This window comes from Bactrocera dorsalis, chromosome 6 (assembly GCF_023373825.1).
Source record: "Bactrocera dorsalis isolate Fly_Bdor chromosome 6, ASM2337382v1, whole genome shotgun sequence".
NCBI lineage: Eukaryota > Metazoa > Arthropoda > Insecta > Diptera > Tephritidae > Bactrocera > Bactrocera dorsalis.
Genome location: NC_064308.1, coordinates 23159540 through 23183646, shown reverse-complemented (window position 1 = coordinate 23183646; position 24107 = coordinate 23159540). Strand labels below are relative to the sequence as shown.

The window sequence follows — 24107 nt, the reverse complement described above, 5'->3', positions numbered from 1 at the left end:
TAAAAGTAAACCCATCAAAACGGAAACAACCAACAGATAACGAGGACGGAGCATCCACATCTCACAAGTCGTTAAATTAAAACGGAACAGTTCAAAGGGGCGTGAGCTGGTTCCCACAACTATTTGCCCCGCCATCTCGATATCACAAATAGGTCGCCATGACAACAATCTTACTATCAACGGCATCGTAAATGGACGACTGTCAACGCTTACTTTGGATACTGGTGCCACACATTCAATCATTCGACCGGATGTGGTAAGAGGAACGGTTGAACCATTAGTTGGTTGCAAGCTTCGAACGGCCACCGGGGAGGAAGCAGCTGTCGCGGGAAAAGTGTTTTGCGAAGTGATGATTGGTACCCTGGAAGTTAATCACACCTTCATCATAGCAGAAATTACGGATGAAATTATAATTGGAGTAGATTTCATGATTGATCACGGGGTTACTTTGGATTTAAACAAGCAAATGCTGTTTTGCCAGAACATGGAGATGCCTATAAACACCGGATATGTGACCAACGTTGAAAGTAAGAGGGTGATTGTTGATGATAATTAGAGTATTCCACCAAATCTGAGGCGATTGTATGGGCTAAAGTGAATGGAGGAGGTGGGACTGAAGAGTTGTGGATTGTGGAACCGACAAAAATAGATACACCCATATTGGTAGGAAGAACGCTTGTGAAAACTAGAGAAGACGCCACCATTCCGGTTAGAGTAGTGAATGAATTCAACACGCCTATAAGGCTGAAGAAAGGAGCAGTAATTGGACAGTGCCAGAATATAAGTGCAATAGCACGATGCGAACGGTCACAACAGAAGCCTACTATTGAGCCACAGCAGATAAGTCCTACACTCCTAAATAATTTGCTGAACGAACTGCATGGAAAAGAAAAATTAAAAGCCGAAAAACTATTAGAAAAATACGCATCTATATCTGCAAACGAAGGAAACACAGGAAGAACCGGCATTGTCAAACATCGCATAAATACCGGAGACGCTAAACCAATCCGACAAGCTCCGCGTAGGGTTCCACTAGCAAAACGTGAGGATGCTAACAAAATTATCGAAGACATGCACAAAAACGGTGAAATCGAACCTTCAATAAGTCCATGGAGCTCACCTATCGTCTTAGTTAAAAAGAAAGATGGTAGCGCCCGTTTCTGCGTAGATTATAGGAAGTTGAATGATGTCACAAAGAAAGACAGTTATCCTCTACCGAGAATCGACGATACATTAGACACCTTGTCTGGAGCGAAATGGTTTTCTACATTAGATCTACAAAGTGGATATTGGCAAGTCGAGATTGATGAATGTGACCGTGAAAAGACCACTTGCAGTATGGGCGACGGGTTATGGGAATTCTCTGTGATGCCATTTGGGTTATGTAATGCGCCTGCAACGTTCGAGCGACTGATGGAACATGTGTTAAAAGGACTCAACTGAAAGACATGTTTGGTGTATCTTGATGACATTATCATCATGGGAAAAAGTTTTGGTGATCATCAGAAAAATCTAGAGGAAGTCTTTCAGCGAATAGCATCAGCCGGATTACTCTTGAATCCCAAAAAGTGTTCATTATGGAAGAAGCAGGTCACATATCTCGGACATAAAGTGTCAACTGAGGGGATTCACACCGAGGAGGGCAAAATAAAAGCAGTTAAAGATTGGCCTCAACCCACCAACATACATGAACTCCGCAGCTTCCTCGGCTTATGCACGTATTACCGCCGTTTTGTACCTGGATTTGCGAACGTGGCTAGAAGTTTACATGATTTAACAAAGAAGAATCGCCCGTTTGTATGGCAGTTGGAACAAGAAAAAGCGTTTGAGCAGCTTAAAGAACTACTTTGTACGGTGCCGATGTTAGCTTATCCAATACCTGGAAAGAAATTCATCCTGGATACAGATGCGAGCGCTTATGGAATTGGAGGTGTCCTGTCTCAGCTCATCGACGGGCAAGAAAGAGTAATTGGGTATTACAGCAGAGTGCTCGGGAAACCAGAGAAAAACTACTGTGTGACGCGAAAAGAACTACTAGCTGTGGTGGAATGTGTAAACGCATCAGAACCAATCAGCTGGAGGACCCTGATCTTGCAAAACTGATAATAGCCAAAGAAAATGGGGTACGACCACCAAAGGAACAAATAAGTAACGAGAGTCCAACGGCAAAAGCATATTGGGCCAATGGAACAGCATAAACTTCGTTAATGGATACCTTCATCGTACCTGGGAAAGCGAAGATGGCAAACAGTCTCGTCTGCTGATCATAGTACCGAAGTCCATGATCCCGAAAGTATTGAAAGAATATCACAATGGACCTAGTGGAGGGCACCTTGGGATTACAAAAACTATAGAGAAGATTAAACAACGGTTCTACTGGATCGGTTGTCGAGATTCCATAGCAGAATGGATAAGTAATTGCGCAGCTAAAGGTCCTAAAGCCAAAAGTCGCGGTAGGCTACAACAGTACAACGTGGGATCACCATTTGAACGAGTCGCAATGGATGTTGCAGCCAACCAGTATGGCCGGAAACAAATATCTACTGGTTGTCATGGACTATTTCAGTAAATGGCCAGAAGTATATGCCTTACCAAACCAAGAAGCAAAGACAGTAGCCGAAGCGTTTGTAGAAAATTGGATAACAAGGTTCGGAGTGCCCGTCGAATTACACTCAGATCAAGGCAGAAATTTCGAATCTTCCATTTACCAAGAAGTCTGTACATTATTGGGCATCCACAAGACACGGACAACAGCGTTACACCCACAATCAGATGGGATGGTAGAGAGATTCAATCGAACGCTCGAAGAACATCTGCGGAAAATCGTCGATAAAGATCAACGGAATTGGGACAAGTGCATCCAGATGTTCCTGCTGGCGTATCGTTCAGCGAAGCACGAGACAACTGGTTACACGCCAGCAAAGATTATTTTCGGATCTGATCTGCGACTCCCTGCTGATCTTAAGTTTGGAACGAATCCTACAGCTGTAAGAAATGATGGAGATTATTGTTCTGCCTTAAAGGAAGAAATGAATGACTTGTATCTAATGGTAAGACAGCATACGCATCTGATGAGCAATAAGATGAAGGACCGGTTCGATCAAGCGGCAAATTCAAAAGGTTTTGAAGAAGGTGATCTGGTCCTGTTGTACAATCCACTTCGAAAGAAAGGCTTGTCCCCGAAACTGCCGACAGCCTGGGAAGGACCCCATATGGTGATGAAACGACTTAATGACGTGGTATACCGCATACAAAGAAATGGAAAAGCACGATGTAAAATGAAAGTAGTTCATTTGGAGAGGCTCGCCCCATTTGGTTCAAGAGGATTTGTGCCTAATCGGGAAACAATGTGCTTGTCGAAACAATAGACATCTGGCGCCGCACTGCCTGCTTGTCTAGTTAAACAATTGCTGAGTCTGGCGCCGTAAAGCATTATGTTCTGGTAATTTCCAGACGCAATATTCTAGAAGGACATGTCGGCATCAGCGAGAAGTGCGTGGCTATATAAGCCGTGGCAGAGCCAACGTAATCAATCAGTGCTAAGAGTAAACTGCTATAGTGTAGACGAGTTGTGAAATAAAGAGTTGTTGAATTAAATTAAACAGTGTTGATTTTATTTGTCAATCCAGAAATACGAACCTAACAAAGTGAACTATCAAGCAGTAAATTCGTAACAATACAATTGTTAGCAAATCTCTTCACAGTATGTTACGGGTAACAAATTATTTTGTTAGCGCATAGCTTACCTATGTGTTATGGATAACAAAAAGTATTTGTTACCCGAATATCTGTTAGTGGTATTATTTTGGTTATCAGTTTGTTACCTTTAACAAATAAGCATGTTAGCAAGAACAAGCAATAACAAGATTATCTGTTACCTAGCATCTGTTATCTAGCAAATTCAATTCTTTTAAATAAAACTCAGTTTTTTTTTTATTATTTCGCTTTATTTAATAATAAAATCAAAATAATCAAATATTTACTTAAACTAATAATTTGCCTATTACAAATTAAGTTTATTTCAGTAAAAAATTATAATTCTAAAAATTCAAATTTGTAAAAGTAAAATTAGAAACTTCAACTTAAAACTAATATGTACAACTTAGAACTAATATATGCAACTTAAAACTAATATGTGCAACTTAAAACTAATTTATACAACTCAAAACTAATATTTACAACTTAGAACTAATTTATACAACTTAGAGCTAATATTTACAACTTAAAACTAATATATATAAGTAATAATATGAAACCTTATATTAATTTTGCCTTAAGTTTATGTTTTTTTTTTGCTTAAAACGATTGTGGCTTAAGGCCGCAAATCTCCGGAGCTCCCACAGATGGTGTTTTTATCCTTGTCAGGAAATATATCTAAAATGAAACGTTATATGTAAGGCATTCAAATATATAACAGTAAAAAAACCTACTAAAAACTAACCCTACGCACTTAATTTTAGTAGGGATTCCTTCTCCTTGCGCCCCTCTAAATTGTAGTGGTACATCAAATCATCAGAAAACATACCACGCAGTACGCCATCAACACTGTCTTTTGCGCCCTTCGACTTCAATATTAACCGCATCTGTAAAAAAAAAAAAAATTACAGTAAATTATATTACAATCGCATAATATTTAAAAACGAAATATTTACCATAGCATCCGTGCTTTCCTTTTGTGAAAGTTTGTCTTCCACGAAGCGCACGTGCTCCTCCGATGACATGGGCAGTTCCGAAGCGAGCTCCACGTAACGCTCGTCCTCCAAGTCACCGGTGATGTGGCTAATTGAATGGTGCGTCTTTGCCGCTATGACGCGGCATTCGCGCAATAACTTACTTTGCGCCTGCACCTCGGCCTTTTCTGGCATCTAGAAAATTAAAATATAAAAATTAGTTTCTGTTTTAATTTGGTAATGTAATACTGCGTTACTTACTTTGTCTGTTAGGGACTTTTCAATTCCAGTGAGACGGGTCTCAATGGCATCCAGCTTCTGGATTATATCTGAAAAACATAAATGTATTTTTTAAAGAGCAAATACTAATATATTTATATACTAATTCATTATACCTGCATGACCGCCAGACGATGGTGACGGTACCACAATTTGTGATGCTTCTACTGGAGGAGCGCAAACGAGATTGTAAGATATTTTTTTAAACACTCTATCTGTAAAAAAAAATATTATTAAAAAATGAATAATATTTATGTTCAATACAACCTCTATGGGGACTCAACGGTTGTGAGCATTCCACTTCGGAATTCATTTCTTCCACGAGGTCATCGAAATTCATTCTTTGAAAAATCATGAAAAAGGTGATGAATGAGTGGGACTAAAAGAATTTTATCATCTATAGGTATGGAAAAATACTTATATTTAATATCTAACCTACTTAAAACTACCTCATTTTCTGAAATTTTACCTATAAGCATGCCTAAATCTGCAGAAGCACCTGGCTCTTGAAAATAATCGTAAGTCTCAGAAAAAAGAAGGCCTATAAAAACATCGCCCTCTATTTTTTCGCCAATGAGTTTTATAGGCCCTGTTTTCTCTGAATAACAAAATCTATCCTTATCTTTTTTAAAATCTAACGAAAATACCCCAAATACCTCCTCAATACATTGAAAATCTTCTTCAAACAAATACCTACTATTCGTTTCGTTATCGCTATCACAAAAATCCTCAAATCTATTACCACTTGCTCTGCTGGTGCTTGGTTCATTATCACTAATCCCTAACTTTAACCTATCGAAACTATCATTTGAAACCTCTTGAACAGATTCATTCAGTCTTCGAAATTTTGCCACCGTAGCTTCAAATTTCGATTTTTCCTTGCTCAAGAGGTTTTAAAAGGTTTTCTTATTCATTATTTAAAACTAAAAATTAACTGTATGATAGGATTCAAATATCCACGTCGCAAACTGAAAAAAAGGAAAAATATTAAGTAGCCATTTAATTAAAAAATACCGATTAAAAATGTGAACTTATTTATAAAATGAAATGTTAGTACTTTATGTTAATAATATTTTAAAGTTTAGTAATTTATAGCAACAAATATTAGTTTGATAAAGATTTTTGATTTGTTAATACTTACAAATAGTATATTACAGGAGGAAAATATATTTCAGAAGTGTATTTTTAAAAGAGAATATCTAAGTCTTAATTAATTTTTTTAAAATGAGACAACATCATAAGTTTAGGACTCACAATTTAACCTTTTTTTACTTGCGAAATATCTTCCTGAGATCAACATCCAAGTAAAGAAGTTGTGTATTTTAGCACTAAGGACAAGACTATATAAATAGTTTAAAAAACTTAAAATGTGAATATCTTTTTTTGAAAAGACTCTCCTAATTTGCTTGAAGTAAACTTGAAAAAGTTTAATTTTAATTTTTAAAATCCTCCTTCGGAGCAGAAATGCGTACGTGTGTATCGGAACTATGTCCACTTTTATTCATTATGAATCACTAATGTTGTTTTTATTTTAAGCAATTTTAGATATTCTGCATACTAACAGAACAAATGAACATTTTCAGTTAAAGAGAAGGTTCTCCAGTTCAAAAATATGTATATATAGTTATACTCGCGGGAATATTCGAGATATTTGCGTTTAAAGCTGAAAATTGCCACTATTTGAATAACGTATTTTTCGATTTAAAATTAATTTTACACATATATTTCGCATTTTTATGTCCACTAGCACTTCACTAATTCGTGTGATTTTTTTTAATATTAAACTAAGGATTGCATTATTGATTGAACCTCCTCTAACCGACCATACCAATTTTATTCCCGAAATCCTGGGACGGTATTCTAAATTCTACACAATTATAGGGTGATTTTTTAAGAGCTTGATAACTTTTTTAAAAAAAAAAACGCATAAAATTTGCAAAATCTCATCGGTTCTTTATTTGAAACGTTAGATTGGTTCATGACATTTACTTTTTGAAGATAATTTCATTTAAATGTTGACCGCGGCTGCGTCTTAGGTGGTCCATTCGGAAAGTCCAATTTTGGGCAACTTTTTCGAGCATTTCGGCCGGAATAGCCCGAATTTCTTCGGAAATGTTGTCTTCCAAAGCTGGAATAGTTGCTGGCTTATTTCTGTAGACTTTAGACTTGACGTAGCCCCACAAAAAATAGTCTAAAGGCGTTAAATCGCATGATCTTGGTGGCCAACTTACGGGTCCATTTCTTGAGATGAATTGTTGTCCGAAGTTTTCCCTCAAAATGGCCATAGAATCGCGAGCTGTGTGGCATGTAGCGCCATCTTGTTGAAACCACATGTCAACCAAGTTCAGTTCTTCCATTTTTGGCAACAAAAAGTTTGTTAGCATCGAACGATAGCGATCGCCATTCACCGTAACGTTGCGTCCAACAGCATCTTTGAAAAAATACGGTCCAATGATTCCACCAGCGTACAAACCACACCAAACAGTGCATTTTTCGGGATGCATGGGCAGTTCTTGAACGGCTTCTGGTTGCTCTTCACCCCAAATGCGGCAATTTTGCTTATTTACGTAGCCATTCAACCAGAAATGAGCCTCATCGCTGAACAAAACACGCGCGCGAAACACATTTCGAACCGAACACTGATTTTGGTAATAAAATTCAATGATTTGCAAGCGTTGCTCGTTAGTAAGTCTATTCATGATGAAATGTCAAAGCATACTGAGCATCTTTCTCTTTGACACCATGTCTGAAATCCCACGTGATCTGTCAAATACTAATGCATGAAAATCCTAACCTCAAAAAAATCACCCGTTATAATTGTAACCGCTCAATTCGTCTCAATTTAGATTTTAAATTTACATTTACATATATATGTATGTAGATATAACAAAATATTTCACAAAAATTCGCTATCAATAATAATAATAAATATGCACTATTTAACTTTAATAAGTTAAAACTTACTCCCTTATTTGTTTGCTGTACGCAATAGATTTGAATTTTACAAATGGTCCAAATGATTTCTGTAATAGTAAAATTTTTAATTATACACACAACATTCAATTTACAATGCTTACCTTTTTCGTTGTTAAGCCTTTTCGTTTTCTCTATATAAAAGAAATTAATAATATATATATATAATAAAAATTAATTATACAATATCAAATAACGAACTTACCTCTTTTAAAATCCAAAATAAACTGCGCTTTTCGTTTTTTTCTTCTTGAAAAATTGGGTATTCGTTTCTCCTATTCTAGCAAGTTAACATTACAATATGTTTAGAATGTCGATAGTTTTTCTCTATCTTACTTACGTATTCTCCCATTCAATTGAAAATTCCAGAAAATGTAAGAGTGTTAGTGAACAGCTGAAAATGTTTCTATGTGTTTGTGCAATCTGTTACCTCCGTCTTGCAGGGGATATACTTCATAATACAGTATCCCATAGTAAATGATTTTTATCAGCAATTTCTTATTGAGCCTGTAATTCGAAAAGACAAGATACTACAGTTAGACTACAGAACCGTTGGAAAGAGAGGAGGACACTTTAAATTATTAAAAAATTGCAATAATAAAACAGTCATTAATTTTTGTCAAATAGAAGATAAACCGAATTGTTTATTAGATCTGCTCAAAAAAAACACAGCGCATTGTAACATTAGATATGCTAAAAACTATAAAAAAAATCGACAATGTAAGAGAGGGCATAATAATAGGCGTGTTTTATTTGACCATCATAAGCTAATAGCTAAACCATGGACAAATAAAACGCATTTAGCTTATTTCACATTTTCGCTTAAAAATGCATTATGTTGGCAACGCGAGAAATAACAATCAGTTGATATTCAATTTATTGCAACGAAATGTTTGACATGGAGAAAAGGTAAATTTGAATTTTTAAATTTGTAAACGAACTTTTCACAAACTAAATAATTATTTATTTCGTTTATATACAGCAAAAGAAAAGTTTGGACAAAGGCGGAGACGCTCCTATTCCTAAATCGCTACAACGAAAGAAAGGATGAGTTCCTGCATGCGCGAAAGAAAAAGTTCGCATATGAAAACGTCGTGGAGGACATGATATATCAAGGATTTACAGTAAGAATATTTTAAAGTTATTTTGTAAAAATTTATTACATTTGTTTCCACAGGATACAACAATTAATGCGGCTGCCCTTGTTTCAAAAATGCGAACGCTTTTGAATGCCTACAAAGCAGCGAAGGACAACGAAAAACAGACTGGCACTTCTCCGTGCACAGTACCATATATGCGCGAGATGGACGAAATTTTTGGCGAAAGTTGCTTGGTGTCCAACAACCACACCTTAAACATTGGGACAGATCCTCAAGAGGCATTGGTTGAGTCTAGTGGTTAGTTGAAATTTAATGTTCATTATGTATTGCTTATATTGCATTCGCTTTTTTATATTTTTAAACAGGTAAGGATTCAACCGATTTTCAAACAATCCTCTACGATATGCCAAGTACTTCGAGGCAGAGCCGGTCTGCACTAAGCCGTAGCATATGCAGACCAAATGCTGTGAATTCACAGGAGCCGAACGCAGCAAATTCTGTTCCAAATCGGCGTTACAGGAAAAGTGCTAAAGTACTATATTTTGAAAAAAAAATTGAACAAAAAAGGAAAAGTGCTGAAGTGCAGGCGAAGTTTTACGCAAATATCGAAAAACGAATGCAGGATGTGGCCGAAAATCAAAAAATTCTAATAGAAATTGAACAAAAAAAAAAAAAATGAAAATAGAAGAAGAAAAATTAAAAATTTTAAAACAGTATTTTATGAATAAAAATTAGAAAAGCTACTTGATTTCATAACGAATATACATTGTTTTATTTAACGGAAATATATAATCAAGCTTATCATAAAATACACATTTTTTACATTCAAATCTTGAACAAATGCATACGTATACGTGGTTATATAAAAGAAATATGTCGTAAAATTATAAACAATTTTATTGTTTGAGATTGAAAATGGAAAATGTTGCTCTAAAAGTGTATTTTAAAAATTAAAAAAATTAAAATTTATTAATTTCTTCGTGTTAAAATTGTAAACAACTGATTCCAGCGATCTCCACTTGCTTCTCTCGCCAGCTCATTAGCAGTTTCTGGCTCCGGTTCGGCACTTTCAATTTGATAGTCAATAATTGTATCGTCGTTAGTAATAATACATATATTGTGCATAATGCATGCACTTGCAACTAAATTCGAAATTGCACATAAATTTCTGTGCTCCGTAAATTTAAGAAGCCTTCGGAAACGTCCTTTCAGTGCTCCAAATGCATTTTCAACAACTATTCTTGCTGAAGAATGTGTTTTGTTAAAGCTGATTTGATTAGGCGTTAACGAACCATAATCTTTAAATACCGGTATGAGGTAATTTCTGCAAGGGTATGCCGAGTCCCCGAGAATAAAAGTAGAATTTGGAAATAAACTTTCCATATTACTTTCCGCTTTTCTATAAAATGCTGACCTTTTTAGCACTCTAGAGTCATGATATGATCCGGGTTCACCACAATAAATATCAATAAATTTTTAATCAGCATCGACAATGGCCTGTAGAACAACACTATAATTACGTTTTCGATCAAAATATATATGTTTGTCTTTTATTGGTGCATTAATTATATGGGTACAATCAATAGCACCAATAACACCTGGTATTTGTTTCCTTTGTAAAAACTTGCGAGTTGTTTCTTCCAACGCATCTCCAATTGGCCACTTAACAAACTCATGACCTATTGAGATAACCCACGCTACAACCCGACGAACAATCGCCCATGCTGTGGACTTCGTTACACCAAACAATACGGCTAGTTGTCTGTAGGTAATTGTGTTACTTAAATACCATACATACATGTACATCATTGTTTTAGCAGGAATTTTGGTTTTTCCGGCCTTCGTAGCAAAACGGGTTTGTTCACTTTCTTCATATCTTCCTGCAAAAAATACTCATGGAGAAAAGTATCGTAGCAAAAACAAAGCATACCTATTAAGTAATCTAAAGTGGTGCGGCTCAAACGAAAGTGAGATTTGAAATCCTCATCTTCAAAACTATCAATGGTGTCCACAAAATTAGAGCATTTTGGATGCTCTATCTGCTCTTGTTCTGAATCCTCCGATGACGAACTTGATTCAGCAGCTAAGCTAGCAAGGATGGTCAATATTTCGTTATACTCTTCAACATTTGAATTTGTGTACATAGTACCAAGCAACTAGAAAACACACAAATTTAATTTTCTCTTAATTTTAATTTAAAATCCTTACTTACCGCATCTTTTATAAAATTTTCCATTTCGTGCACTTCTATACGTTTCATTTATATATTTCCATTTGTTTACATTTTTGTCTGTCAAAATGGGGGTTGTCGCTATTGCCAACTACTTTTTTTGGGAAAAATCATAGCTATTGTGAATGAAAAAAGCATTTTAACTGGCAATGCCTCTAGCCCAATACACAAGCTATGAAAGCTTATGACAAGCCAACAAAATTATGTTGTCTAAGTCTTCCATACAAAATAAGATAATAGCTTAATTTGCTGGTCAAATAAAACACGCCTAATATTAAATAATGATAAATAACTATAAATGGAACACATTTAGTATTATTTGAGGATAAAGTAACAATCAACAATACAATTTTCGAAAACAAGGAACACAGAGCTTATGACAACATAGAGCAGAAATTAAACATAGTAAAAGAGTTGGAAGAACTAACCTTGGAAAACATTGCCCAAATTGATATTAAAAACATTAAAAGAGTATTAAACATGAACCAAAAGATAGAAACAGACCACAGTAGCATGAAGATAATTTTATGCGTTGTCACAATGATTCTATTCATCATAATTGTTGCAAAATTTTGTAAACGTACAACGATTAAACTTGTAATGATGGAGGCAATCTCAACAAAGTAATGACCTAGTCATTGAAGAAATATTGAGGAATGCAAATGATACAAATAACAGCGAATAATCGCGGACGATTAAACTTAAGAGAGGGAGGAGTTAACACATGATTCCCCCGCCATGACTTCCACTCTAAACATCACATCACTACGCTAAATCCATTTGCAGGGAACATGCGACATCAGCAGTTTTGGATGATTCCCATTAACCTTGAAGTCATTATGCTCCCACGCCAGTTGGCAGCGCTCGCAATCAGATGCTAGCTGCCAATAGACTAAACAAACGAAGTCGTCAATAAAAGGAACCACAACGTATGAACAGCTGCGGTTCCAGTTTCCTACATCTTTTGTAATTCATAGAATTAAGTACATAGAATAAGGTATATGAACTAACACATAGGCAGCTGTTAGTTCAATTTCAAGTTAAGCCACAAAATTATATTCTCAATAAAGCTAGTAAGTCTTTAGCGCCAAGCAATCAAGTTTGATTTTATTCAAAGTATACTTTAATAAGATTTCAACCAACAACAACCCACTTGGAACTGTTTGAGCTTGTTCACCAAGTCGAGCGAATAGCAAGTATAAACGCAACTGGCACCGAAGGACTTATTCAACTTATATATTCGTAATATTTATTTTGAAACCAATCTGATAACATACTGTTACGAATTTACTCTTGCTAGTTTACTTTGTTAGGTTCGTATCTCTGGATTGACAAATAAAATCAACACTGTTTAATTTAATTCAACAACTCTTTATTTCACAACTCGTCTACACTATAGCAGTTTACTCTTAGCACTGATTGATTACGTTGGCGTTGCCACGGCTTATATAGCCACGCACTTCTCGCTGATGCCGACGTGTCCTTCTAGAATATCGCGTCTGGAAATTTCCAGAACATACGGCTATACGGCGCCAGACGCAAGCAGACAGCCGCGGCGCCAGATGTCTACAACAAGACAAATGCTATTCCATATACCTACAGCTATTGTTCATAATAAGGGATGCATATAGCAATACAAATATAACTTAATATTACTTTTTGTAACACTGCCCTCCACTAAAGCCTAATCGTCCCGATTAGGCACAAATCCTCTTGAACCAAATGGGGCGAGCCTCTCCAAATGTACTACTTTCATTTTACATCGTGCTTTCCCATTTCTTTGTATGCGGTATACCACGTCATTAAGTCGTTTCATCACCATATAGGGTCCTTCCCAGGCTGTCTGCAATTTCGGGGACAAGCCTTTCTTTCGAAGTGGATTGTACAACAGGACCAGATCACCTTCTTCAAAACCTTTTGAATTTGCCGCTTGATCGAACCGGTCCTTCATCTTATTGCTCATCAGATGCGTATGCTGTCTTACCATTAGATGCAATTCATTCATTTCTTCCTTTAAGGCAGAACAATAATCTCCATCATTTCTTACAGCTGTAGGATTCGTACCAAACTTAAGATCAGCAGGGAGTCGCAGATCAGATCCGAAAATAATCTTTGCTGGCGTGTAACCAGTTGTCTCGTGCTTCGCTGAACGATACGCCAGCAGGAACATCTGGATGCACTTGTCCCAATTCCGTTGATCTTTATCAACGATTTTCCGCAGATGTTCTTCGAGCGTTCGGTTGAATCTCTCTACCATCCCATCTGATTGTGGGTGTAACGCTGTTGTCCGTGTCTTGTGGATGCCCAATAATGTACAGACTTCTTGGAAAATGGAAGATTCGAAATTCCTGCCTTGATCTGAGTGTAATTCGACGGGCACTCCGAACCTTGTTATCCAATTTTCTACAAACGCTTCGGCTACTGTCTTCGCTTCCTGGTTTGGTAAGGCATATACTTCTGGCCATTTACTGAAATAGTCCATGACAACCAGTAGATATTTGTTTCCGGCCGTACTGGTTGGGAACGGACCTGCAATATCCATTGCGACTCGTTCAAATGGTGATCCCACGTTGTACTGTTGTAGCCTACCGCGACTTTTGGCTTTAGGACCTTTAGCTGCCATGCACTCTATGCAATTACTTATCCATTCTGCTATGGAATCTCGACAACCGATCCAGTAGAACCGTTGTTTAATCTTCTCTATAGTTTTTGTTATTCCAAGGTGCCCTCCACTAGGTCCATTGTGATATTCTTTCAATACTTTTGGGATCATGGACTTCGGTACTATGATCAGCAGACGAGAATGTTTGCCGTCTTCGCTTTCCCAGGTACGATGAAGGTATCCGTTAACGAGGTTTATGCTGTTCCATTGGGCCCAATATGCTTTTGCAGTTGGACTTTCGCTACTTATTTGTTCCTTTGGTGGTCGTACCCCATTTTCTTTAGCTATTATCAGCTTTGCAAGATCAGGGTCCTCCAGCTGATTGATTCTGATGCGGTGAGGAGTCCAATCATCCTCAGGTTCTATATTCAGTAATCGCACGTCGATTATACCTTCTTTCCCTTCTGATTTGGAGCAATGTTTACATTCCAGTGGACAAGGGCGACGTGATAATGCATCCGCATTTTTGTGGTGAATCCCCTTTCGATGTTCCGTTTCGAAGTCGTAATTCTGTAATCTTTCGATCCATCGTGCAATTTGGCCTTCCGGATTCTTAAACTGTAATAACCATTTTAATGCTGCATGATCAGTCCTCAGCAAGAATCGTTGTCCATACAAATAATTGTGGAAATGTTTTACACATTCCACCACAGTTAGTAGTTCTTTTCGCGTCACACAGTAGTTTTTCTCTGGTTTCCCGAGCACTCTGCTGTAATACCCAATTACTCTTTCTTGTCCGTCGATGAGCTGAGACAGGACACCTCCAATTCCATAAGCGCTCGCATCTGTATCCAGGATGAATTTCTTTCCAGGTATTGGATAAGCCAACATCGGCGCCGTACAAAGTAGTTCTTTAAGCTGCTCAAACGCTTTTTCTTGTTCCAACTGCCATACAAACGGGCGATTCTTCTTTGTTAAATCATGTAAACTTCTAGCCACGTTCGCAAATCCAGGTACGAAACGGCGGTAATACGTGCATAAGCCGAGGAAGCTGCGGAGTTCATGAATGTTGGTGGGTCGAGGCCAATCTTTCACTGCTTTTATTTTTCCTTCCTCGGTGTGAATTCCCTCAGTTGACACTTTATGTCCGAGATATGTGACCTGCTTCTTCCATAATGAACACTTTTTGGGATTCAAGCGTAATCCGGCTGATGCTATTCGCTGAAAGACTTCCTCTAGATTTTTCAGATGATCATCAAAACTTTTTCCCATGATAATAATGTCATCAAGATACACCAAACATGTCTTCCAGTTGAGTCCTTTTAACACATGTTCCATCAGTCGCTCGAACGTTGCAGGCGCATTACATAACCCAAATGGCATCACAGAGAATTCCCATAACCCGTCGCCCATACTGAAAGCGGTCTTTTCACGGTCACATTCATCAATCTCGACTTGCCAATATCCACTTTGTAGATCTAATGTAGAAAACCATTTCGCTCCAGACAAGGTGTCTAATGTATCGTCGATTCTTGGTAGAGGATAACTGTCTTTCTTTGTGACGTCATTCAACTTCCTATAATCTACGCAGAAACGGGTGCTACCATCTTTCTTTTTAACTAAGACGATAGGTGAGCTCCATGGACTTATTGAAGGTTCGATTACACCGTTTTTGTGCATGTCTTCAATAATTTTGTTAGCATCCTCACGTTTTGCTAGTGGAACCCTACGCGGAGCTTGTCGGATTGGTTTAGCGTCTCCAGTATTTATGCGATGTTTGACAATGCCGGTTCTTCCTGTGTTTCCTTCGTTTGCAAATATGGATGCGTATTTTTCTAATAGTTTTTCTGCTTTTAATTTTTCCTTTCCATGCAGTTCGTTCAGCAAATTATTTAGGAGTGTAGGACTTATCTGCTGTGCCTCAATAGTAGGTTTCTGTTGTGACCGTTCGCATCGTGCTATTGCACTTATATTCTGGCACTGTCCAATTACTGCTCCTTTCTTCAGCCTTATAGGCGTGTTGAATTCATTCACTACTCTGACCGGAATGGTGGCGTCTTCTCTAGTTTTCACAAGCGTTCTTCCTACCAATATGGGTGTATCTATTTTTGTTGGTTCCACAATCCACAACTCTTCAGTCCCACCTCCTCCATTCACTTTAGCCCATACAATCGCCTCAGATTTTGGTGGAATACTCTGGTTATCATCAACAATCACCCTCTTACTTTCAACGTTGGTCACATATCCGGTGTTTATAGGCATCTCCATGTTCTGGCAAAACAGCATTTGCTTGTTTAAATCCAAAGTAACCCCGTGATCAATCATGAAATCTACTCCCATTATAATTTCATCCGTGATTTCTGCTACGATGAAGGTGTGATTAACTTCCAGGGTACCAATCATCACTTTGCAAAACACTTTTCCCGCGACAGCTGCTTCCTCCCCGGTGGCCGTTCGAAGCTTGCAACCGACTAATGGTTCAACCGTTCCTCTTACCACATCCGGTCGGATAATTGAATGTGTGGCACCAGTATCCAAAGTAAGCGTTGACAGTCGTCCATTTACGATGCCGTTGATAGTAAGATTGTTGTCATGGCGACCTATTTGTGATATCGAGATGGCGGGGCAAATAGTTGTGGGAACCAGCTCACGCCCCTTTGAACTGTTCCGTTTTAGTTTAACGACTTGTGAGATGTGGATGCTTCGTCCTCATTATCTGTTGGTTGTTTCCGTTTTGATGGGTTTACTTTTATATTGCAATTTCGGGCAAAGTGACCCGCTTTTCCACAGTTGAAACATCTGCCTGTTGTATTTACTCGCGGTGCAGCAATTGTCTTCAGAGTCTTCAATATTTCCTCCATCAGCGCCGGTTGTTCCATTTCAACCCTTTGTACTTTGGGTGCTGGTTTACTTAGTAGGGAAGCTGTTTCCTGTGTGAGGGCGTGCGAAACCGTTTCAGCAAACGTTCTTTTTGGCATTGCATATGTGGCGCGTTTGGTGTCCACATCACGAATTCCATTTATGAAACATTGAATTTTTACCCTCTCAATGTAATCCACAGGTGCATCTGCATTTGCCAAATGAGCCAGTCGTTCTATTTCAGTTGCGAACTCTTGCAACGACTCGTTCATCTTCTGACCCCTATTTTGCAGTTCGATCTGGTATATTTGTTTCCGGTGCTCACTACCATAACGTCTTTCTATCGCACTCATCAATGCCTCATAGTTGTCCCGTTCACAGTCTGGAATAGTCTGAAGGATTTCTGCTGCCGGTCCTTTCAATGATACAAACAAGGACGCCACTTTGTCCGCTGCATTCCAGTTATTGGCCGTTGCTGTCTTTTCAAACTGAAGTTTGAAAATTTGAAATGGAATACTTCCATCGAATGTGGGTGCCTTCAATCTTTGATTATTTGTTGATGGTGCAGGGCCATGCAGTTGCAGTTCTCGCACACGATTACTTAATTGAAGAACTTCTGCTTTTAAATTTTCTTCGTCATTTTTTATTGTGCTTAATTCGTCTTCAAATTTTGAAAATTTCTCTTGCACTTGTGTATTATTTTCTGTAATCTGTTGTACCAAACGCTTTTCTAACTGCGTATTATTTTCAGTTATTTGTTGTGTAAGGCGAGACTCTAACTGTGATGTATTTTCAGCTATTTGCGTTATTTGCTGTGCCAGACGATTTTCTGCCTGCACTGCATTTTCTGCATTTTCGGCTATTTGCTGTGCCAGACGATTTTCTGTTTGCACTGCATTTTCTGCCATTTGCTGTGCCAGACGATTTTCTGTTTGCACTACATTTTCTGCCATTTGCTTAATAGCCACTAACAACGTGTTCATGTCTACACTTGATGATGTTCGTTGTTCTTCTACTTTCTCTTCTACCTTTGTAGAAGTTTCTGGCCCAACAAATTCGAACTCGTCCACATTAATTCCATCCGCTTCCATTGCTTCACGTAATCGTGCCTGCAGATCCGCCTTTTGCCCGCTTATCGGCAAATTACGCTCCTCCAGTTCCTTTTTTAATTGCTGAATTCTCAATTCTCCGAATTTAACCATCTTGAATTTGGATTATTTGACAATCCCACTTCTGACACCAATTGTTACGAATTTACTCTTGCTAGTTTACTTTGTTAGGTTCGTATCTCTGGATTGACAAATAAAATCAACACTGTTTAATTTAATTCAACAACTCTTTATTTCACAACTCGTCTACACTATAGCAGTTTACTCTTAGCACTGATTGATTACGTTGGCGTTGCCACGGCTTATATAGCCACGCACTTCTCGCTGATGCCGACGTGTCCTTCTAGAATATCGCGTCTGGAAATTTCCAGAACATACGGCTATACGGCGCCAGACGCAAGCAGACAGCCGCGGCGCCAGATGTCTACAACAAGACAAATGCTATTCCATATACCTACAGCTATTGTTCATAATAAGGGATGCATATAGCAATACAAATATAACTTAATACTACTTTTTGTAACAATACTATAAATTATATTGAAGGCCTTAAAAAGCAGGGGGAAACAAACGTCAAACAAACTACTATGGTACAGTATCTACGGCTGTGCAATTAACAGCTGGTTCGCACACTGCGCCGCCACTTCAACTGAATGACCGTTAAGAAGCACAATTAGGCAACATTGTTCCTAATCTGATCAGTCCCATCACCATATCTTGTAGTACAATAATCATAAAGGTGCTCTTGGTTGCTCACAAAGTCTGTTGCCTAGTGTCAGATCGTAAATGGGTATAATCGGAACACTGGCACTCCCACAAAACGCCATTAAACGAAAACCTATAAAGTGCCATAACTAAGCATTAAATTAAGATATAGAACTGTAAGAACGGCAAGCTAAAATAATTAAATTCGCTCACATAACTTGTATAAGAACCCCTACCGACAGTCTGAAAATTAATGAAATCAGATCGTAACCCTGCTCACTCGCCATATAACCAATTAAGCCAATTAGCCAAGAACTGCTAAAAATACGATAAATCAATAACTAAATACGCGAGAGACATTAAATTTTACCCGCGAGATGGTATAAGTGAAATTTTAAGGAGCGAGGGTCAAAACACAGTGCATGACACCCTCTCCTTTTGTTGATGTCATATATTTCAGAACTTGCTCGACCGATTTCAATCATTTTCAATTTCATGTCATTCTTTTACTTTGAAGTATACAAATCAAGAAGCAAATACGGCCAGCATCAGAAAATTTATCGCCCTAGACAAACGATAAATTCTGCGTTCTCTCTAAGCCTATTTGACATTAACAACAAAATTTATAATTAATTAATTTATAATAGCTCCTGGTAATTATAAAGGTCATTTTGTTAAAAGAAAAAACAAATCAAAAACAGGAAGCTATTAAACTTTGGATCAACCCAACTTTTCTAGGTATTACGAGGTTCAAAAGGTTGTACAGAAACCACTTTTAAAAATGCTTCCGTACTGTGAGAGTTCACGTTTGACTCTAATCGTCTTTATTAAGATTTCTATCTTCAATACATTTTTTAATTCTAATATCTTAACTATATACATATTAGGGTGTGTCATTCTAAGGCAACCTTTTTTTTTTCAACTGAAAAACAGGCTCAAAACTTTCGAAAATGTGTAAAAAAAAGTCACTCAAAAGACGAGCTCTTAATATTAATATTAAGAGGTGCCTATTTCAAATTTTCTGTTTTCCATATAAATTACATGGAAAAAAAATAATTTTTTTTTGTGGTGGTTATTGTGCGGAGGTTTTATATGTGCCCCGATGGCTGCCAGTAGGGATGGTAAACTCGATTCCGATTCTACTCGAGAATCGAGTTTTCTCGTAAAATAATCGATTTTTCGGAATCGATCTCCAGTAGTCGAAGTCGATTAAGAATTGGTTCTTGACATTCGAAAAATCGATTATTTTACAAGAAAACTCGATTCTCGAGTAGAATCGGAATCGAGTTTACCATCCCTATTGGCAGCCATCGGGGCACATATAAAACCTCCGCACAAAAACCACCACAAAAAAAAATTATTTTTTTTCCATGTAATGCTCCTGCCTTTGCCAACTCGTCTGCTTTTTCGTTACCGAAAATGTTCCTGTGGCAGGGAACCCAGATCAAGTTTAGTTGGAGCTTGTCTTTTATTGAGCTTAGTGCTCTCTTGCAGTTGTGAACTATACTGGAATTTGTCATGGGTGAAGACAATGCCAGGAGGGCCGCCTGGCTATCCGTAAATATAGTTGCTTTATGTATATTCCCATGGTTTTCTAATAGAACTTCGAGGGCTTTTTCTATGCCAGTTACTTCTGCTTGGAAGATGCTAGCCGAGTTCGGTAGACGTATAGAGAGAGATATGCCTAGATCAGCGGAGAATACCCCCGTGCCTACTCCGCAGTCCATTTTGGACCCGTCGGTATAGACTGAGGTGGTATCCTCCTCCACTATTGAACCTCTTCTCCATTCTCGTCTAAATGGTATCCTCACCTGGAAGTGTCTACTGAAATCCAGCTTTGGGAGAATGTGGTCTGATTTATTAATAATGAGCTTGTTTAGGATTACACTATGTCCGTAGTTCTGCTGATTCCAACCTCCCAATTCTTTTATTCTTATCGCCGCAATAGCTGCTGTTTTGTGAATAAAAATGTCCAATGGTAGTTGATGCAGGATCACATTGAGCGCATCAGTCGGACATGACCTGATTGCACCCGTTACACCCGCACATGCTGCTCTTTGTATTCCATTTAATTTTCTAATGTTGTATTGTTTGTTTAGCGCTGGCCACCATACCAGAGCTCCATATGCAAGTATAGGTCTTATGACCGCCGTATACATCCACATGATTATACTTGGTTTGAGGCCCCAATTCTTGTTGACGATTTTCTTACAAGTATAGTAGGCCATGTATGCTTTGTTTATTCTTTTTTCTATATTTATTTTCCAGGACAGTTTGGTATCAATCTCCACCCCCAAGTATTTAGCTGTGGGGGATAGAGTGAGGGTTGTACCGTTTAGTACCGGAAGTTGAAAATGAGGTATTTTGGTTCTGCTTGTGAATAGCATCAGTTCTGTTTTGTTCGGGTTAACTCCTAGACCATTGCTTTTAGCCCATAGGTTTAACTACGAAGTGCTCTTTCCATAATCTCGCTGACTGTTGAAGGAAACATACCTGATACCAACAACATTATATCGTCTGCATACGCTTTCACTCCTCCACCGTTTAGTTGGAGTAGTATTTCGTTCAGCGCTACAACCCATAGAAGCGGAGAGAGGACCCCCCCCCCCCCCTTGAGGCGTCCCTCTACTCACATAACTTGTTTTTGTTGCAGCGCCGTTTGAAGCTATAATCTTCCTATTCTCAAACATCGATAGTATCCATCTGCACACAGTGTCATCTATGCCACCATGTGCCAGAGAATTAATTATCGCATTTACTTCTATGTTATTGAAGGCGCCCTCTATGTCTAGAAATGCAGCCATGGTGTATTGTTTGTGATGTAGAGATTTTTCACACTTATCACCTCGTGAAGGCCGGTTTCGTTTGATCGGCCCTTTATGTACGCATGTTGGGACTTCGATAACTTCTCCGCCATTATTGTTCTTACGTGTAGATCTATTAGCCTTTCTAGTACCTTCAGCATAAGGGAGGTAAGGCTTATAGGTCTAAAATCCTTGGCATTCTCGTGTGTTCTTCTGCCTGGTTTTAGAAGGAACACAACTTTACTCCTTTTCCAACTTCTTGGGATGTAAGATAGTTGAATACTAGCTTTGTATATATTTTCAAGCCTTAGAACCATTGGTTCTACCAGTTTTTGCAGCATTATGGGCATAATCCCGTCAAGACCTGTCGCTTTAAATGGTGCAAAACTATTTATGGTATATTTGATTTTTCTTTTGTCTACTCTTTGGCTTCGATAGTCAGCTGCGTTGAGCGGTGGTTCCGGTTGAACCCTCGTTGAAGGTGTTTGCTGACTCCCGGGGAAGTACGTTGTAATTAGTACCTCCAGAGACTCTTTTGCCGAGGAGGTCCAATCACTTCCCTCCGCCCTAATGTAGGCAGTATTAATATGATCTTTGGATAGCATTTTACTAAGCCTAGCGGCTTCTCTGCAACTTTCTATCGATGTGCAGAAAGATCGCCATGAGTCGTTTTTAGCTTTCCTGACTGCTTTTTTGTATTCCTTCATAATATCTTTATATGGCTGCCAGATTTTGGTTCTAAAACTCTCATTGACAGCTTTTCTTAGTTGTGTTCTCAAATTCTTGAGTTCACTGTTCCACCAAGGAAGAGACTTTATCTTTTTCAAAACTGTTAGCGGAGTAGATTTAAAGAAGAACTTTATCTTATTCTTTAGAGAAATCATATTTCTTTTAAGCTTGAATATGAGCGAATTAAATACAATAATAATAACCCATCTTCATTTGAATTCTGGGTTATGCCACTGCTTTTATTTCGAACACAGTTGTATATGTATGTGTTTATGCTTAGTGTACATATATATGTGTAAATAAGTGTTATATTTTTATTATATACTTCAGATACCAACGCATTGATATTTTACAACTGTTTAGAATCACTAGGGGGATTCTCTTACTCTTGCAAGATTGCAGATTGCAAAAATCCTATACCGAAATATAAAGGGTGATTTTTTATAAGAGCTTGATAACTTTTTTTTAAAAAAAAGCGCATAAAATTTGCAAAATCTCATCGGTTCTTTATTTGAAACGTTAGATTGGTTCATGACATTTACTTTTTGAAGATAATTTCATTTAAATGTTGACCGCGGCTGCGTCTTAGGTGGTCCATTCGGAAAGTCCAATTTTGGGCAACTTTTTCGAGCATTTCGGCCGGAATAGCCCGAATTTCTTCGGAAATGTTGTCTTCCAAAGCTGGAATAGTTGCTGGCTTATTTCTGTAGACTTTAGACTTGACGTAGCCCCACAAAAAATAGTCTAAAGGCGTTAAATCGCATGATCTTGGTGGCCAACTTACGGGTCCATTTCTTGAGATGAATTGTTGTCCGCAGTTTTCCCTCAAAATGGCCATAGAATCGCGAGCTGTGTGGCATGTAGCGCCATCTTGTTGAAACCACATGTCAACCAAATTCAGTTCTTCCATTTTTGGCAACAAAAAGTTTGTTAGCATCGAACGATAGCGATCGCCATTCACCGTAACGTTGCGTCCAACAGCATCTTTGAAAAAATACGGTCCAATGATTCCACCAGCGTACAAACCACACCAAACAGTGCATTTTTCGGGATGCATGGGCAGTTCTTGAACGGCTTCTGGTTGCTCTTCACCCCAAATGCGGCAATTTTGCTTATTTACGTAGCCATTCAACCAGAAATGAGCCTCATCGCTGAACAAAATTAAAGCGCGAAACACATTTCGAACCGAACACTGATTTTGGTAATAAAATTCAATGATTTGCAAGCGTTGCTCGTTAGTTAGTCTATTCATGATGAAATGTCAAAGCATACTGAGCATCTTTCTCTTTGACACCATGTCTGAAATCCCACGTGATCTGTCAAATACTAATGCATGAAAATCCTAACCTCAAAAAAATCACCCGTTACTTTAACAGCCAAAAATATAAAGCTTAAGTCCACTGATGTAAAGAAAATTCCAAATTTGGAAAAAAATGAATTCTCAATGGATGGGGAAGAACTATCTAGAGAAACGGAATGAATACTAAAAAAGTAGCTGGTCTTTTCACGAAGAGCAAGGCATTCGCCTAATCTTATTTATTTATTATTAAAACCGCTTACCCCAAAAAATAGTTCGTGGCCTCCACCAATTATGGTGTCTGGAGATGCCAACGACAGGAATTATCAGAAACTATATGCCATGGCAAAATCGGAAGCAGAAAACAATTTTCCATTAAACTTTTAAGTAATGGAATATATAAAGTAAGTACTTTACCCATAGAGAACAACGGATGCATATCAAAAGTACTTTCGTGTAGAAATATATCTTAGTAAAGGTTTGAGAATTATCAGAAACTATATGCCATGGCAAAATCGGAAGTAAAAAACAATTTTCCATTAAACTTTTAAGTAATGGAATATATAAAGTAAATACTTTACCCATAGAGAACAACGGATGCATATCAAAAGTACTTTCGTGTAGAAATATATCTTGGTAAAGGTTTGAGAATAATCAAACGCGGCCAATTAGAGCTATTGTAAAAAATTTGCTCAATTCTTATGATCCGAAACCGATTATTAATGACTTAAAAGAGCAAAGATTAAATGA

The 24107-nt window shown here is 37.9% G+C and overlaps 3 protein-coding genes across 5 annotated transcripts in view; 1 reads left to right on the top strand and 2 right to left on the bottom strand.

Annotated features, from left to right (window-relative positions):
* Positions 1 to 2626: 2626 nt before the first annotated feature.
* LOC125779418 (uncharacterized) overlaps positions 2627 to 24107 on the bottom strand; it is a 34079-nt gene continuing 12598 nt past the window's right edge. Inside the window, exons 2-12 of one of the 3 annotated variants that reach the window (XM_049460769.1) lie at positions 8263 to 8429; positions 8128 to 8202; positions 8027 to 8056; positions 7914 to 7972; positions 5885 to 5917; positions 5217 to 5290; positions 5066 to 5164; positions 4932 to 4999; positions 4653 to 4865; positions 4451 to 4583; positions 2627 to 4374 (exon numbers count right to left, since the gene is read on the bottom strand). In XM_049460769.1, coding sequence (XP_049316726.1) covers positions 4313 to 4374; positions 4451 to 4583; positions 4653 to 4865; positions 4932 to 4999; positions 5066 to 5164; positions 5217 to 5290; positions 5885 to 5917; positions 7914 to 7972; positions 8027 to 8056; positions 8128 to 8202; positions 8263 to 8274 — 858 coding nt within the window. In that variant the 5' untranslated portion in view covers positions 8275 to 8429 and the 3' untranslated portion in view covers positions 2627 to 4312. Of the gene's footprint in view, positions 4375 to 4430; positions 4584 to 4652; positions 4866 to 4931; positions 5000 to 5065; positions 5165 to 5216; positions 5291 to 5884; positions 5918 to 7913; positions 7973 to 8026; positions 8057 to 8127; positions 8203 to 8262; positions 8430 to 24107 lie in introns of those variants that run through there. The other 2 variants (XM_049460772.1, XM_049460770.1) reach the window with 2 other exon arrangements.
* LOC125779463 (uncharacterized) lies at positions 8693 to 9787 on the top strand. The gene is made up of 4 exons (XM_049460825.1): positions 8693 to 8831; positions 8905 to 9046; positions 9100 to 9319; positions 9388 to 9787. Exons 1-4 carry the CDS (start codon positions 8812 to 8814, stop codon positions 9699 to 9701), a joined length of 696 nt encoding a protein of 231 aa, XP_049316782.1. The 5' UTR covers positions 8693 to 8811; the 3' UTR covers positions 9702 to 9787.
* On the bottom strand, positions 10295 to 11466 carry LOC125779467 (uncharacterized). The gene is made up of 3 exons (XM_049460827.1): positions 11235 to 11466; positions 10953 to 11178; positions 10295 to 10902 (listed from the first exon to the last, which is right to left on the bottom strand). Exons 1-3 carry the CDS (start codon positions 11280 to 11282, stop codon positions 10499 to 10501), a joined length of 678 nt encoding a protein of 225 aa, XP_049316784.1. The 5' UTR covers positions 11283 to 11466; the 3' UTR covers positions 10295 to 10498.